The 17,823-nt window shown below is 44.3% G+C and overlaps 1 protein-coding gene across 2 annotated transcripts in view; it reads left to right on the top strand.

The window, feature by feature from the left end:
• The first annotated feature begins 4,776 nt into the window (after window positions 1–4,776).
• TAF4 (TATA-box binding protein associated factor 4) overlaps window positions 4,777–17,823 on the top strand; it is a 36,320-nt gene continuing 23,273 nt past the window's right edge. For both annotated transcript variants that reach the window (XR_003528190.1, XM_027646223.1), the window contains exons 1-2: window positions 4,777–5,136; window positions 7,077–8,165. Coding sequence is in view for 1 of the 2 variants with exons in the window: in XM_027646223.1 (XP_027502024.1) it covers window positions 4,821–5,136; window positions 7,077–8,165 (1,405 nt within the window). In the remaining variant the exon portion in view is untranslated. The remainder of the gene's footprint in view (window positions 5,137–7,076; window positions 8,166–17,823) is intronic.

Raw genomic sequence — 17,823 nt, 5'->3', positions numbered from 1 at the left:
GTACAGATGAGTCTGGATATTGATACTTCCTATCTTGGCAGGCAGTAACGAGCGTGACGAGCTGGATGAAGAGCAGTTGGGAAGGAAAAATAGTATTCCACAGCTCTTTTATACTGTAGAGCCTTGAAGGGTTTTAAACAATAATCGTTTATTTTACAGTATATTCTCTGGGCATCTTCCTTTGGGCACAGGATGTTGAGTTGCACAGACTTTGGAATGCCTCAGGACAGCCCTACTTAAATAACTCCTGTGTGAGTTGCACGTAGCATGTAATAGTGACACAGTCTTCTGTCCCATAAACACTAGAGGACATTGCCAAGGCAGTTGTGTGCTCAGCTAACTTTTCATTTTGAAAATCAAGCTCACAACTAATTTCTCTCTAACAGGTATTTTCTGTGTATTTCCCACTTAATAACTAGGTATTGTTAAATACCTCTTGTGTTTAAAAAGAGGACAACCCCTCACCCTGTCACACAAATATATTTTATGAAAAGAAGAGCTGGGTTTTTTCTGCTCTACTTCTGGAGTTTCAGTAACTGTTATGTAGATATAAACATTTAAAAAAGTGGATGCTTTTGCCATTCCTCTTCCCTAGAGAGGTGTTCAGTCCAGAACACTGATTTGCTGTCAAAAGTGGTGCTTCTGTAGCTGGCAGAAACAGTTCAGTACTCACGAGAGCAGACACTGTCCTTAAGTGGAAATAGGAGTGTAGAGAAGTATGATTATCACAAAATAAAAGGGGACTTCACACTTCCTTTCCAAATCTACTGTTCATCTCTTGTTATTTTACTCTGCAAGGGTTAAGACTTTTTCCTGGAGCATACCATACTTAATTTCGAATATTAATCCCTATTAGGAGTATTAGACTTCTTCAGGGATTCACTTAAGGACAACTGAAGTACATGGGATGATTTGAAGACCAAGACTTTAACAGTGTTTTGAGATTCCAGGGAGAGGACAGTCAAGTGCATAAACTGCAAAGAGGTACTTAAGTTGTTTTATTTATTTCCAGGTATATGTATGTAGTAAGACTGCATTTACCCCTAAATTCAAAGTAAAAACACAGGAATATTTTTCCTATAGATTGTCAAATGTTTGTATTCCACATGCATATGAAGTCTTGATGGTTTTGCTGAACACTTGTTAGAGGAGACTGGCACTGGCTACAAGAACAGTGATGCTTTCTAATAAACCCAAAATTTGTGTTAATTTCATCATCTTGTTTGACTGAACTTGTGGAATCGAGGTTTTACTGGTTAAATTCCACCTTTCAGCATTTTAAATGGTCGGTGTCTGGGTGAGGAGCAGGAAATGTGAGCGAAAAAATCACCAGTCAGAACTATCACTATCAGTTTTTCGTCTATTTATTGATGGGCCCTTAGTCTTCCGAAGGTCAGCTAAGACTAAAACCGTCTGCAGGCTTCTCTGCTCTGTCCCTCATCACCCCAATCCATACCTTTGTCAGATATTCCTGTAATGAGTTCTAGGCTAACTACATTTTAGAAAACAAAAAGAATGGCATTACCATAACCTGAGACACAGCCTCTGGGCCATGATCTACATAGGTTGGTTCTAGGAGAAAAAATAAGGATTTAAATAAGAATATACTAAAGGGAGCAGTTTGAAAGAACCGACAGCTCTCTGGTTTTACTGTATAGCTCCTGCTAAGTTCTGCTCTTTGACACATGGAGAATCCATATGTGCTTCTGATATTCAAGATGGGTGAAGTCCACAGCATTCTTTGTATATTGAGTCTGATTATTTGTACACCAACATCGATAATTACTTGTAACCCATTATTAGAATTCTTATGCAAGTTGCTCTCTTATATAATTTGAAACATTAGCAGTACAGTACAGAGGAGCTGGAACTCTTGTCCTGAAGAATTCAGTGCAGAAACTTACTTCGAGTGTCAAACAACAGACAGAGAGTATGAGAAGATAAATTATTCGGTAATGAATCCTACACACTTATAATGCACAAGTTGTAATGAATCTCAGTTGCTCTTGTAATTTTGTGAAGTTGTTTACCTAATATGGTAGATGTGCCATATGGTACACTAAAGAGAGTGTTAGAATGAGGACGTGAAGATTTCGAGGTTTTTATTTCTAGTTTTGTAGGCATCTGTAAACTACATTCAAGCTGTCCTAGAATGTGAGCAGAGGAAGAATATAGGCTGCTCTGCCCCTTGATGCTGGCTGCTGCTGCTGCCACCTGATAGCATCCTCCATCTCCTCCTGTCCCTCTCTCTTCCCTCAGCCACTGTGGCCCAGCACGGGGCTGTACCCTGGTTAGATGCCATCAAAGACTTTCAGCCACTCTGCACCTTTGGGCTGGTTTAGCTTAAAGTCGAGCTTTTTCACCCTTAATAAATCATCTGAGCAGCTGATGTAGATTAACTCTTCTGCTGGTTAGGGAACGTGACAGGGCTTCTATTCCAGAGAGTTCTTTGGTATGTTGCTTATAGAATTTCACCATAGCTAAAACTAGCAACGTGCTGAACTGTGGCAGCAGCAGAGGTTGGGACTGTCCTGCTCGAAGCAGCATTCCTGTCTTGTAAGAAACGGGCAACCTGACCTACAGCAATGTCTGTAAAATCACAGCTACTTTGCAGCACTGTAATTTGTCAAAAATCGATAAAATGGAAGTTAAAAATCATAGTGATGGGAAGGGCAGTTACTCTCCTTGAGTTTCAAATGATGACTGAGAAAAGTATTTGAGTACAAGAATAAAAGATTAATATATAACTTCTCAGAGGACTTAGGCAGTCCCTCCTAGTCATGCCACCTGGTGAAGTGAGTGGAGCCTTGGGAAAGGCTCAGTGTTGTAATTTTTAGTCACCAGCCAAAGTTTACTGCAGGTTAGAGGAGGACATAGAAACTAAAAGAGCAATATCCCTTACTATGAACTGAATTGCTAAGATTTTTGATTTAAAGATACTTATACTATTATTTGGGGCCTGTGTGTTAAGACCAAATACCCATCAGTTTTTATGGTTTTTCGTGTGAGCTTTTTAAGGTACATTTGCATATTTGGGGGCAGGGTACGACATGGACAGTAATTCAGCACTGTTCCCATTGCTCACAGGGTCAACTGCCAAGCAGATCAATTTATTTAATGTCACAGCATTACAAGTAAAGTGATCATCACAAATATGCGATGGGGAAAGCACTGACACCCACATTTGGGCAATCCTAAGCAGGCAATACTCTGACCTGTTTAAAGCAACCCCCTTCTCACAGATAACTCATAGCTCTTGTTCTTCCAGGTCTCCATCAGCCTTCAGGCAGCAGCTTTCAGGCCAGTCAATTCTGGGCATCACCAACCAGCAGGTGCTGAGCCCATCCCACTAACAGCAGAGTTCCAGCCTCTAATGCCACCCATTCCCAAAACATAAGAGCAAAGCTTATTTTAAAATACTGATATAAGAGGTGCTATTTTAAGCTTGTTGCCCCTTAAAACTTAATTGAAAGTTAAGTTAAATCAGGCATTGGAATAGGTTGCCAGGGAGGTGGTGGAGGCGTTTAAGGGGCATCCGGACCTGGCGCTGGATGATGTGGTTTAGTAGCTCAGGGGTTACACTGGTAGTGCTGGGTTTATGCTTGGACTTTATCTTAAAGGTCTCTCCCAACCTTGACGATTCTATGATTTTTATTCCCCGAAAGATAAATCGTAGCATCTGGCAATATTGTTCCAGCAATCCAGCTTTTCCGGGGAAACAGCGCTCGGCAAGAAGAGCGCGCTTATTAAAAGGCGGCGGGTTGTGCCTTTTTTTTTTTTTTTTTTTTTTTACGTTATTTACTTCCTTTATGACGGTTGCACAACAAGGTCAAAGTGCAGCCGCCTCCCGTATACGCGACCGTGTCCCACCTGCCGGCAGCGCCCGGCGCAATGCCCGCGGGCCGACCCTCGGGGGGCTGCGCTGCCCGCCGGGCGCTGCGCGGAGCGCGGCTCCCCCACAAGGGTTAAGCGGCGCCGGGGGTGTAACGCGGGCTGACACACGGGCGGGGATCGCCCCGCCGTGCCGGCTCGCAGCTGCGACTGGACCGTTCAAAATCGCCGTCTCCCTCCTTCTCTTTTTCCCCCCCGCCTCCCCTCTCTCCTCTCCCTTTTCCCTCCGCGGCGCCCGGGCTCGCAGCGCTTTCCCCGGCCGTGCTGAGTCAGACCGCGCCCGGCACCCGCCCCCGCGGCCCGGCCGCGCCGAGGGGCTGCGGCCCCCGGGTCGCCCCGCCAGCGGCGGAGGGAGGGAGGGAGGCAGGCACAGGGGCTCCTCCTCGCCCGCTGCCCCCGCCCGGGGCTGGGCGTGCACCCCGCCCGCCCCGCCGGTGGATCAGTTACACGCAGCTGGCACAGGTGCGGGGCGCCCTTCAGACTCGCGCCGGCGGGGGAGACCCGGACGCAGGGAGCAGCAGGGAAAAACATGCAGCCATTTTGGGCCGAGGCAGACAAAGAGCCGCCGGCGGCCGCGGCCGCCCCCCCGCCCTGCCCCGCACGGGCCCCCCGCACCAACCCGCGCCCGCGGCGCGGCCGCACCGAAGGGGCCGCAGCCCCCGCCCGCCCCGCGGCCCGCGCGGAGCCGCCGCCGCCGCCCGACTCCCAACTAAGCCTTCGCAGCCATTTGCACGGCCTTTTATAGCGCGGGCGCCGGCCAATCAGCGGCGGGCGGAATCCCTGCCCGGCCCGGTGATGTGAGGGCCGGGCGCGCGCGCGTGCGCGGTTGGTGCGGGGGGAGCGGGTGCGAGCGGGGCGGGGGGAGGAGGGAGGAGTGAGAGGGGAGGGGGGGGAGGAGGGAGCGCTCACAGGAACCCTCCGAAAAAAAGATGGCGGCGGGCTCGGATCTGCTGGATGAGGTTTTCCTGAACACGGAGGTGGATGAGAAGGTGGTGAGCGACCTGGTGGGCTCCCTGGAGTCCCAGCTGGCGGCCTCCGGCCACCACCACCAGCACCACAAGGCGCAGGAGCCCCTGAGGGCCGCTGGGGGGCTGCTGGGGAACCATGTTGTGAGCGGCAGCAGTAGCAGCAGCAGCCCAAGCCCCAGCCCTGGAGGAGTAGTAGTAGGAGGCAATGCTAATGCCCAAACAGAGAGCGGCAGCGGCAGCAAGATGGGACTGAGTGCCCCAGAGATCACAAAAGCAGGTAACGTGGGCAGGGGTGGGGGGCTCTGAGGGAGAGGGGCCCTCCCCTCCCCCCACTCCCCAGCTCCCGCTGCCTCCTTCCCTCTCTGCTTTCCCCCCTTTTCCCTCTCTCCTCCTTCTCGTTGTGGCAGGAGCGGGAGTGCAAAGGGTGGTATCGATCATACGGGGGAGAGCCTCCCCTCATCATGCCCCCTCGGTGTGTATCCGCGCCTTGCTCCCTCCCCTTTATTTTCCCTCCTCGCCCGTGCTTACTCGAGGGTGTTGGATCATGTGTGGGGGAAGCCGCCCCGCAGAAGGAGCCGGCAGTGCCCGTCCGTGACTCCGCCGGTCCCCTCTGCTTTTCCTGTCCTTGTTGCTGGAGTGTAAAAGGGCTCTGTTAATCCCGGGGGCTGAGGGGAGGCAGAGCCCACCCCCTCGGTCATGGCTGTGCCTCCAGTGCCGCCTGTGACTGCTCCCCTTCCCTCTCCAGGGGTGGAGGTTATGGGGGGGATTCCCTCTCGATAATGCCGCCTTAGCTGTCTGTGTAAATGCTCCTTCCCCTCCCCCTTCGCTGTTGCTGAAGTGGAAGGGGGTGTTATTAATCATGACACCTATTTCCTGTAGAGGAGGAAGCGAGGGGGGATTTCAAGGGGAGGAAGTCCCTCAAAATGCTTCCCCCCCCCAATATCTGCCTGACTTGATATTCCCCCCCGCGCCCCTTCTCTTGTTCCAGGGGCTTGGAGGGGGCATCCAACACTCCCGTTCCTCCTCTGCCCTCAAGGGGGGGTTGTCACAACGCCGGGTCCCAGCAAGGGGGGGAATTCAGGCCACAACACCCCACCTTGCACAGCGCCTTCTCCCACCCGCCCACCCTCGGAGCTGCCTGGGAATATTCCCCCCTTCGTGCTGGGAGGGTTGTAGGGGGGCAGTGTGAAGGCTGGGACTGAGGGCTCACTACGTGGGAATGGAGGGAAGCTGTTTTTTCAGGGGGATTGGGAGAAATGTCTCCCCAGAATCTCTCTGCAATTCCTCCCCTCCCCCCCTTTTTTTTTTTTGCTTTCTACTTGCTGAAGTGTAAGAAGATACTACAGACCTTGTGTTATGATTGATGAAGCTCTTCTAGGAAGATCTCCTTGACCCTTATAACGTGCATCTTAGTGTCTCTCTGTCACTATTCTTTTCCCATTTCTATCTCCTTAGGGCCAGGACCTGGGCTGTGTGTGATTGTACTTGTGATAACACCAGGCCTCATCAAGGGGCATGAGGATTATTCAGGACAAGAAGCTACATCATCTTGTCCTTTCTGAAACCCAGCTTTGCTTTTTATTTATTTATTTTTAATTGTCTCTGGCTGTGGGAACTTCAGGTCCATAAGAACAAATTCTATAATAAAGAGAAGGGGTCTTCTAGCAACCTACTCGAGGTCCTGCAATACCTCTTATCTTGCCAGGCCAATGTTTTGCTTTCCTTTCACTTTTCATATTTTGCTGTTGTTGAACCTCCTCATCTGACTGACTTACTCTGTAGGTGATGACAGGATTAGAGGGTAATATGTGCTGGATGTAGGGAATATGTCTTAATAATGTGTCTTCCATGGCCATTTTCCTCTCCTTGCAGTTGCAGTCCTTTTGCTAAATGTGATATCAGACTCTAGAATGGGGAAGAGGTCTAAGATAATCTTCCTCCCTTCCCTTGGTTCATATTAAATGTTTTCCCTGTTTTGTCTTACTGTAGTGTCAAAAGCAGGAGCGTTACAATTAATATTGAATCTACCAGAGTTTAGTGGGAAATTGGAGGCTTCAAGATAATGTCTTCAAAAGCCATATTCAGTTTGTACTCTGTCCTGTTTTCCTGGCTCCAGGCAGGCAGCTTGGAAGATGGAGAAGACCTGGTGATGAGTGAGAACATTCTGTCTTCTCTTCTTGCTCATTCTGTCTGTTTACCCTTATTGTTGTTTTGCAGGAGCAGGAGGAGTGCAGGGGGGTGTTATTAATCATAACACCAGGTCCCAGACTTCAGCTCTGGATGGAGCCACCACAACGAGCACCAGCACCACCACTGCAGCAGCAGGAGGATCTGAAGTCACTGCTGCTCCAGGGACCCTCAGTCAGGGCAAATCGGTGGTTATCAGCACCATGGCAACTGCCTTGTCCACCAGGAATGGCAAGATTGGGACCACAACAGTGCAGACTTTGAATGGGAGTAACGTGGTGATGAACTCTCACCACACAGGAAGTGCTGCTTTCTCTGGGACTCCTGTGACTGCCAACCCCACTCCCGCACCTGCTGTTGCCCCTCTCGTTAACAATGGACCTGGATCCGTGGGGAAAGGAAACGCTGTTAATGCCGTTTTGCCCTCAGCTTCCAACACTGTCATCCAGACTTCTTTCCTTAACACTGCTGTGTCCTCTGCATCTTCCTCCTCGCCCACAGTTATCTCCTCACAGCCACCGCCGAGCGTCGGCACCGGGGCGCCCACGGTGACGCTCGTGAGGCCCCCGATCCACACAGCAGGACCCACGGTAGCTGCAGCTGGTGCAGCCACTCAGAATGGGAGCAATACTGTGATCAATTCAACCATCAGTGTGGGGAGTTTTCCTGCTGTTGCCACAGCCACTGTGGGATCTGGAGTTTCCCTCCAGACATCGCTGGTGAACAGCCAGTCTGGTTCCACTGTGGCAGCAGCTCCTGCCACACAGGTCATCAAATCTGAGTCTCCTAAAACTATAGTCCAAGCCGTGTCCCAACAGCAGACGCTGGCTACTGGTGGCCAGCCCAGTACTACAGGGGGTAACATGATTATTGGGCAAACTATGCAAGCTGGGCTCTCAAATGTTGCTCCCAATCCTGGTGGGATACCTCCTGCAGCTCCTGGCACCCCCACAGGAATGGCTAAAGGCACTGCCAATACGGTGGCACAAAGTCTGCCAAGGACTCCAACACCAACCACGAGTGGAATCAGAGCAACTTTGACTCCTACAGTTTTAGCACCTCGTTTGCCTCAGCCACCTCAGAATCCGACTAACATTCAGAACTTTCAGTTACCACCAGGTAAGTAAGAGGATTGAGGGATTTTGTTTTGGAAGTGTATTTCTTGCAGGGAGGAGAGGTTCCAGGCAAGATTCCTCGCTGTTTAATTGTCAATTGTGGAAAAGGCATTACATGTAACAATGAGAATCATCTGGTGTTGAGTAGTAGCATAGTAGCATTCCACTACTCAGAGTATGACTTCGGGTGTCCAGAAAGTGTTTTCAGCAGTAATAATTTGAAAATAATTCTGCCTGGTATCTTTGTTCCAGTGTGAGTGTAGATGAAGCTGCAAACTGCCAAAGTGTGACAATGGAATATTATGCAATGAAATGTTGATATTTCATTTTCAAGAAAGGCATTTTGAATTTTCAGGCTGTTTTGTCAGTGGCTCGTAACCTTCACGTGCTGCTCAGTTCCCTCTCTGTCCCTGCATGCCCTCAGTACCACAGAGCTCTGGTGAATAGAGAGGCAGCAGATACAACACGAGAAAACTACCTTCTTTTTGCTTTAAATACCTTCAAAGTCTGACTTAAAAACTCACAGATTTGAAGCTTATGATCATCTTTTTAGTCACTGGCATTCTGATACAAAAGGCAGACTTCCTATGTCCTTACCTCACCCTGTTGTGTCTAGGGCTGCAGCGTTTGTAGTAGTTAGTCTCGTGCTTAGTGCTGAGCATCTCTGGACAAGGAATCTAGTCCTGAACTCAGTGGGTGAGTAAAAAGCAGGATGAGAAGCATTTCTTTGCTGAGAACTGTTGTGTCCCTCCTTAAATATCCTAGATTTGGAGATTTAAGGTTGTATATTTGCTGTTATTTTGAGCCAGGCTTGTTACTTTTCTCTGCTTTGCTTTTTGACTGAGAATACTTGTGTGAACCTACACGTTGCTTCCTGTCTTCCTAATAATACACACAATAGCTGTATTCTTACTCTTCAGTGTTTTCAGGGCAGTATACAAAGAACAACTAATTAAATTTTGCTACTAATACCGAGTGAAGTCAGTGGTGGTTGTGTATCATCTATTTCAAGTGGTCTTGGTAAAAATGCATCTCTTGGAGCTCCTGACCAACCTCAGAGCAATGCACCTGTCACATAAAGTAGATCAGGAACTGTACCATGTTACTACACCCTGTCTTTTTGTGTAATATCCTATCAGTGGTACATGATGCCATGTAGTTTGAAATCTGTCAAACATTCTGGATATCCAAGTTCTAAATGGCATAAATATTTCTCCTTTTCCTTTTTTCTTTTCTATAGAAGATTATTCCATATATGAGTAATTTGAATGGCAATGTTGCTAATTTAAAAAATAGCAGTAAAACTCACATCTTGAAATCCCAGTGCTTCATTTGAAGCTTGTAAATTGATAGGCTGGAAAATCCTTATTTATTTATTTATTGCCATAGTTTATCAAAGGATTGTTCAGGTTTACAGTCTGTTGCCATGTATACCTTCATTTTTGTTAATACTGCATTATAAACCTGATTATGAGGAAAAATACTTCTGTGGAGTCCAGTGGGACCTTTTTTTTAGGTGACTGATGTTTTCAAACTGCCACAACGTACTGAAATGTGTAACTCTTAGAAGCAACGTTGCCAGTTCTTAAGCAAAATTGGACTATAAATTTGCTTCTTTGGAGTTCTGGATAGATTGAAGTAAAACAATTTAAGTTCTAAGCACTCGGGTTTTTATTAAACACTTTTCTTGTCTGTCCTACACTTTAAGAAATATTTATAACTTCAGAAGAATAAGCATGACTCTTAAAATAAGCAAGTGTTATGTGACTGGATACATAGAAATTGGAAATTGGGTTCTTGCATGACAAGACAGTCTTAATATTGAAAAATTATTATTTTTATTTTTTTAGTGAAACAGATTATTTTTCTTTTAAATTGCTTTAGCTTGTTTGTTATACTTTCCAAAGTAGCCAACTTTGAAAATGTTTTGCAAAAACATTTCAAAACACTTAAGAATTGGTGGATGCTGAGCTCTTACAAATCTCTCACAGGGGCAAGGGCCAAGCACCTCTGCAAGTCTGGCCACATGCAGCTGCTGAGAACTTTAGCAGAGTGCAGGTACATTCCTCCTGAAAGGAGAATAGGTGGCTGTGCTTTTGAAATTGTATTTCAAATGACAGCATCACAGATGAGGTTTTTGGAGGCAGTTTGGTAGGATGAAGGTGCAGCTGGCAGTGCCTGTGTGCTGTGCACCTGCTGTATGCATCACATTTGCATTCACAAGTTTGTTTTTAAAAGTTAGTAATGTGTGCTACTGAGAGTTTCTAAGACTTGGTGCTTGAAATCATACACTGCACACACAGCTTTTTACACCAAGAATTACAAACACTTAGAAAGCAAGTTCTGATGGAAGGTTTGACCAATAAGCAACACATTTTACAGTTATTTTCTTACCCAGAATCACTGTTTCTAGCTCTCCAAAATACAGTGTCACATGTATGGAAAGCAGAATATAAGATGTCAGTAAGTGTTATTAACATGGGACTTGAAAACTGGAAACCTTTCAAGGTTTCAAATGTTTTCTTAAAAAGAGCATGTGGGAAATAAGCTCATTCAGTGGTCTTTAAAACACAGGACTTTTAGAATAATGCTTTGTATGGCATCAAGGCAAATGTGCAACAAACCTCAACTGACAAACTGGAGATGTTTGAAGAGCCAACGGGCCACAGTTGTTGTGACCTTGCTGGATTTTGGTGTATTGATTCTCTAAACAACTGGACTTTTGAGAGTATCTGTGCATTAGTAGTGGTTTTCCACTACTGTCATCTTTGAGGAAGAGGACTCTTGCACTTAGTCTTTTCTTCAGGAGCCTGTGTTTGAAACTTTGTGGTCCAGTTGGACAGGTTTGGGTAATGATGGTCCTAAAATAACCTTATTTATATCTTCTTAGCAAAGACATGGAAATATTGTGAGATGATTTTGTAGGGGGCAGGAACAGAAGTTTCTCTTTATACAATACTGCCTTAAGGAGGCAACATCTACTGAAACTGTGACTGAAAATAAATTGGATGAAGTTTGTTGTTTCCAAGTACTTCAGTAATGTGAAACATGTTTTGTACAATAATATGGTAAGAAGTAGGAAAATCAGTTTGTTAAAGCAGTAAGTCAGTGTTCAGCTTTTACAGGTGCTTAGAAAAGCCTGCAGAAAAGTATGACTGGGATTATGCCCTAAAATTTATCTTTTGCATTGTGAGTGTTTGTAAAGTGTTTAGAGGTCATTGCTGACACAGAGTAGAATCATCTTGTAAAATGGCAAAACTTGTGTACTTCAAAATCACTTTTGAAAGTACCATCTTGTCCAGCTAGTGCTGTAGTACAAACCCAGCACTATGAGGTTTGTGCCTGCTTTAGCACTACTGTCAATTTGGGCTTCAAAGATTTGGGTTCTCTTCTTGCAGTGTTGTTACTCTGCTGCTTTATCTTTGTGTGCAACCATCTCATAGTGAGTTTTTAAGGTGCCTGCTTAGAGAAAGGAGCAGATTGGTGAGTGCTGTGAGTATACAGTAAGACCAGTATAGTGCAGGTGGGTATGGACAGTTTTCTCTACTAGCTTAAGTAGAATTGAAATCTAGAAACTTTCACTTCCTCCTTTCCCCTCTTTTATTTTACCTACTGGGTGACTGTTCGTACTTACAGAAATTTGGTGGTTTGATCCTAAAGACTAAGTCTTTTTTTTCCTAAATAAATACAATTCTGTGACAGTCCTGTTTGAAGAGAGCAAGTAGGATGGGCTGTCCTTATGGTTTTTTTTTACTTCTGCAATCATGACCAGTGTTCCTGCTGGCAGTAGTGCAGCTGTAGTAGAACTCTTGTCACAGAGTTGTTTTGTTTTGTATCTAAAAATAAAACATCTTTATTACTTTCCCAAATCTCAGTTGGATCTGCCAGTAGCTGAAGACAGGGAATGAGACAAGGCTTCTTCGTTGGAGGGCATCTCATGGGCCATTTCTGGCTGAGGTCAGGGTGGGCCCTTTCTAGACTGAGAAACTGCTGGGACCCCTTTAACGTGGAATGTTCCAGAGCTCTGAACGTTGCCAGTGGTTAAAACTTACTGTTGATGCTTTCCAGAAGCAAAGGGTACCTGGAGGAGCGTTGGTGCTGTACCTCTGCAGATCCTGGAAGATACTATGTGAATATGCACCCTCAAGGTTTTCTTCATGGCCTTAGAGGCTCAAAACTTCACTTGGTGTTAAACAGGAGCTTCTTTTGTAGAAACCAATCAGTTTTTAGCTTGTGTTCACTATCCAAGAAGGATTTGGACTTAGGGCTTGGTTATAGTGGCTTTGGGATGGGAAAGCATGGGTTCAGGTCGTTTTGGCTTGAGCCAGTCATACATTTTGGAGCTGGAGTAACTGGAAAATAACTTCTGCAGGAGTGGTTCCATTTCTTTCAGTTGGGAGTTGGGGTGGTGGGTGGTTGGGCAAAGGAGAGTGTATAAAATGGAGAGAAGTGGCAGCTGAGAAGAAAGAAACAAACAATTTGTGTTACTTTTTCATACTGAGCTCCTCATTCCTTGGGTTACTTTGTACTTGAAACATGAACCCCAGAAGTGCCCAAAGTAACTAGGATGTGGATAGATGAGGAAATCATTAGACTTCCCTAATATAAGAATTACAGAAAGGAATGATAGAAATACTATGAAGTAGTGGAATGTGGTTGTTTCTATTTCTCACTGACTAGTAAGCAAGTTCAAACATATCCTCATTATAGTTTCCCTGTGTGTTGCATGTGCTGCCAATATTATGCCTGTTCACCGTGTTGGCATGGCTTGGTTTTGTTAAAAATAAGGTCTGTAATGCACCATGACAATAGGAGCTCCTTAAAGTACTTATAGGATGTTTTACTTTCAAAGCATTTTACAAAACTTAATCCTTGCAACATGCCTGTGTGGTTGGTAAATAAAGTAGTATGAACTCTGCTTTAGAGCTGGGGGAAAGAGCAACTTAGAGAAGTTCTGACTTGCCCAAGGCCATGCAGGAATCGATATTTTGCCAGGACTAGAGCTTGGGAGTCCTACACTTGGCACGGAAAGTGGTATCTCCCTTTCTGAAAGATAACTGTGGATCTCCTCTGCAGAACTCTTCTGGGTGAGGGGTGGATTTTATGTTCAAACCATGCATCAGCAAAAGGAACATTCTGCTTTATTTGGAATCTGCTGCATCAGATCTGCCATATGTTGCCAGACTGAAAGTTGTGTTTGTTCGCATTGCAACTTCCATAACTGAGGAATCCTGCATCCTTGGCTTTGTACCCCAAAGGACCTGAGGCTCAGAGAGCTGTGCAGTAGGATTTTTTGGCTCTGTTAAAAAGTGTCTCAGTGTTTTGCACATCTGATAAGAGTGGCTCGTTAAGTGATGGGATCTAATGGGAATATAATTGTGATTCTATTAAGCTGTGAAAGCTACTGACTTTGACTACATGTTGTTCACTTCTGTTATGGAAAACACTCTTGTTCCCAACAGCCTTTGGAAGAGCATGTATGGATATGTCTGTATATGCTTCAAATTGTGGTCTTCTGGGTGTCACTGGGCTTATGATAAAGGTTGTTGGTCAATGACCAGAAGTGAGTGATTTATTTCTTTAGAGCTGTTTCGCACTCTGCAAGAAGTTAGGTGTTTTCCATCTCTGAAATCTACCAGGTTACTTATAAAATGCAGCTTCTTGGTTTGAGGACCTCAAGTTTGGATGCTGCCCAGGACTTGAATGCCTTACTAACACAGGATGCTGCAGCAAGGTTAGCAAACTGAGCTGAAAATGCATTTTGGGCACTGATAAGACACAAATTAGTAGATATCACAAACTGTCTTCAAATTAAATGCTGTGGTGTACGAAAACTCTTACTATTGTTTGTCTTCCCTGTTTTGGGAAATAGGCTATAAATAGAACTCTAAAAAAATTTATGAAGTATTTCAAGAACACAGTTGAAAATACTGATATTTAAACTACCCGGGTTTTCAGCAAAGAGGAGGTGCTGGTGTGTGGAAGGGTTGCTTTCTGTTCTCATAAAAACTGTGTGATCAAAAACTGAGTGTGCTCAGAAGGAACTGGATATAGAAGTCACTTTACACATTAAACACTTTTTGTTACTATAGGCAGTTTTTGTCAGAAATACTCAAAATCAGCATTTTTACCTGAAAATAGCTACTGTTGTCAAGGTTATTCGTTGTGCTGAAACTTTTTGAATGTTTATAACCTCATTTATCTGTCTGACTCTGCTCCTTGAATTTGATGCCATTGCTTTATGTCAAAAAAAAAAAGGCTTTTGCTAGTTGGAAGACTTAGCAAGTTTAGCTTTATGAGGCAATGTTATCTCTCCTGAAAGAAGATTTGAAAAGGTAGTGGCATGAAGAAAATAATTTTGAAAATACAAGAACCAAAGGCAATGATAGAAAGGAGATTTAGTCGTAGGTAACAGGCAGTTATTTCAAGTGTGTTATGAACTGTAAAGCTCCGTGCACGGCCACAGGGATGTTCCTGTGTACAGAGAGTTGTGTGATCCTTGAATGTTGCTGAAGGTTCCCTGGTGCACTCCCAGGACCAGACCCTCGGGATGCCCCTGTCCCATTGACAGGTTGCACACAGTTGTTGTACAGAGGTGGTGACTGTGGGGATGTTCAGGCTTTGTTTTTGTGCTCTTACAGGTTGTTAATCCATTAACTTTAATTTGTTTTGAAACTAATTAAGATCTTGCCTAAATGCGAGAAGTTGTGTATTTGTACTGATAAAGGTTTCTTCAAAGTTGTAAAAGGTTTCTTGTTTGAATCCAGTTTTTGCTGTATCAGCCCTCTTGCATCTGGTTCCTCATAAGAGAAGCAAAATAGCTCATACAATAAGCTACTTCTACAAGGACACAGTTGTGTTCACACTGGAGATTTTAAGACCAAATTAGTGTGGCGAAATATCCAGCTCAGATGTTGAGAGGAGCATAAAAACTGTGCACAGACCAGGCTGTAATTAAACAGGTGTAAAGACTGTGTGATCACTCACACTTCAGATTAGATGAGGCTTTGTTTTTCATTGAGGCTGTGGACGCACAAATGGAGCTTGTTGGTGGTTTTAAACCTTTTAGGACAGTTTTACCTCAGCTTACTCTGAAAATTTTTACCCCAGTTCCGTTCTGTGGTAATTTCTTTCCAGAAATGCTGGTTGTCTTCTGGAGGTGTGGGTATCTCAAGGAACTGAGAGCCAGTTTTTTACCACAAAACCTCCTGTCTTGGAGTAATTTTCTTCAGGTGTCTTTAGCACAGTATTTAATGTGAAATGAAATTGGCCTTGAAGCCTTATTTATGCCTTTAAGGATTTTTTTAAACTGTAGAATATTTTTTAATGAGAACAAAACCCTGATTATCATCACTATGTAATGGTATAGATTATCAATAGTCAAGAAGGAGGTGATAATCATAAGGAATTGATACACCTGTGTCTTCTTCCTGCAGTGAGATCTGTTCAGTACCTCAGTAGAGCTGTCTTAAGGCACTGTACAAATGTAGCTAATATTTTGTCTGTAACTGTTGGAAGGCTAGAAAAAAAAATATGAATTTCTGTACTTATTATTACCATGATCAGAAAGTTACAACTTGAATATCAAAGGTTGATTCTCAGCAAAGTGCATAAGTAGGTTATGAGTCCTTGTACCCAGGGGTGGTGCTTTTACTGTGTATTTATACAGGATTTAGTGCTAGGTCTGACTGGGATATCAAGCTCTTTTTGCGGGATTTGGAAAAGTATATTGATAAAAATTAAGTAACTTCTTGCCATTGCAGAGCTCTATAAATTGGAACTGTAAGTTATGAATTATGTATATCTTTTGGTGCATTTTTCTTTAAAATACATTACTAAAATAAGTTTTTCAGTAGCATGTTGTAACCAGTACCTAGACAACGAGTAACATAAAACTCGCAGCAGTGTGTGATGTTGTTGTACATGACTGGCATGACTGTTCTATGACTTCTATTGAATCAAGTAAGCCTCTCTAGTAAGAATGGTCTAACTTATGATTATAACTTGATTAATATACGCTTCTGAGAATAGCTGAACTGTTAAAAGCTATCACAGTGCTTTTGTGCAGAATAAAGCACGTGCTGGAGAGACTGTGCTGACAACCAGTATAGTTGAATATAGTGCTCTAGATACCAGGGTACAAACAAAACCAAACAACGAGGTGTGGTGCCCTGCTCGAGCCTTTCTGAAATGGTTTGAAGGGGCAGCAAGGCTGTAGCAAGTTGTCTGCACACCTTCCTTCAGTTTATAAACCAAATATTTCTGTAAGGGAGGGTTGGATTGAGAACCTCTCTCCGAATGTAAAATAACATCAGGTGCACTCAGCCAAGGTGGTGGGGTGGGGTGGGGGACCAGTTGTGCTCACGTGAGCCAGAAGTACCGACTCTGAGGAATTGCAGCACTGGTGGCAAAAGAGTTGATGGAGGTGACCAGAAGAGTGTTTGCTGAGGGATCAGTGGGGGATGTCAGGAGAAGAGATCTGGAGCAGGAAGGCTGAGAATGACTAAACTGTGTGGAAGTTAATAGACAGGCGTGAGGAGCTGTTGGTTTTTAACAGACATATGTGGAGTTGTGTTTGCAGTGGTATTAAGGGTGGATTGGGAGAAGATACAAGTGTTCATGCCTTGAGCTTCAACCTTTATTTCCTTTCATTCTTCCTTTTTTCCAGTGTATCATTTGGATTTCTTTCCTTCCCTGTCCTCCATGGGGGAGGGGGAGAGAAGGCACTAATTATTTATAAGTGTTAGTCATACCCAGTCATTAAGCTTAGTCACTACTCAGGACTGTGCATTTGATGGTTGGTAAAAATCAAAACGAGACCTGATTTTGTTTAAAAGCTTTCTGAATTCAAGCTTACAGGTGTGAAAATAATTCTGTTTCTGTGTGCAGACTAACTGAAAAAGCAGAGCTATTTAATAAATGTTGCTATCAGCCAAATGACATGTAATATCACGTCCCCTTGATAGTTTGTATTGAACTTGCAGGCGTAGTGTTTGGCATATTCTCAAAGCAGAATAATTTCTGTATGGGCAGTGAGAGAGGCATGAAATCCCAGAGGAGGATGTGGAGGGAACCTTTCCACTGAGGCTGCCCTGGGGAACTGTCAGTCAGTGGAATTGTCCAGTGTCAGGTCTCCACAGCTCTGGGTGAAAAGTTGACATCAGCAAAGGGGTTTCTCACTGCTAAAATCACAAAGGGTGTATACCTAGAGTAGGGCATTCACAGTGGGGACATATTAAAGGAATGCATTTTTTATGGGGTTTCATGCACTTAGTTGTTGTAGGGTGTTGCTTTTTGAAGGAAGAAAACAATAATTTAAAGCATTTAAGGCGTTACTCCTCATTAAGTATGTGTGTGCGGACTGTGATAAATGCAAAGTAGATTGGCCATTCCCATTGAGCACCAACCTTGATATGCCTTGGTTTAGACAAACTGTTTGTCACAAATGAAGACTAGTTGAGTTTTAAAATCTATTTAAAATAACAGAGGAAAAGGATTAGTGACACTTAATTTTGTGTCTTCCTTTCTGAAAACCAAATCTGATTTTGGTGTAACTGCATTATTGTATGATGTAAGTATATTGAAACTAATGGCACAGCTAAATCTGAATCACTTGGAGATCAATAATTAAAGCAATTGGTTTAGCTCTTGATAGTGTTTTT

The sequence above is a fragment of the Corapipo altera genome, unplaced genomic scaffold (assembly GCF_003945725.1).
Source record: "Corapipo altera isolate COAL_440 unplaced genomic scaffold, ASM394572v1 64, whole genome shotgun sequence".
Classification (NCBI taxonomy): domain Eukaryota; kingdom Metazoa; phylum Chordata; class Aves; order Passeriformes; family Pipridae; genus Corapipo; species Corapipo altera.
The sequence above is the reverse complement of the archived record's forward strand: the minus strand, read 5'-3'. Positions and strand labels throughout refer to the sequence as shown.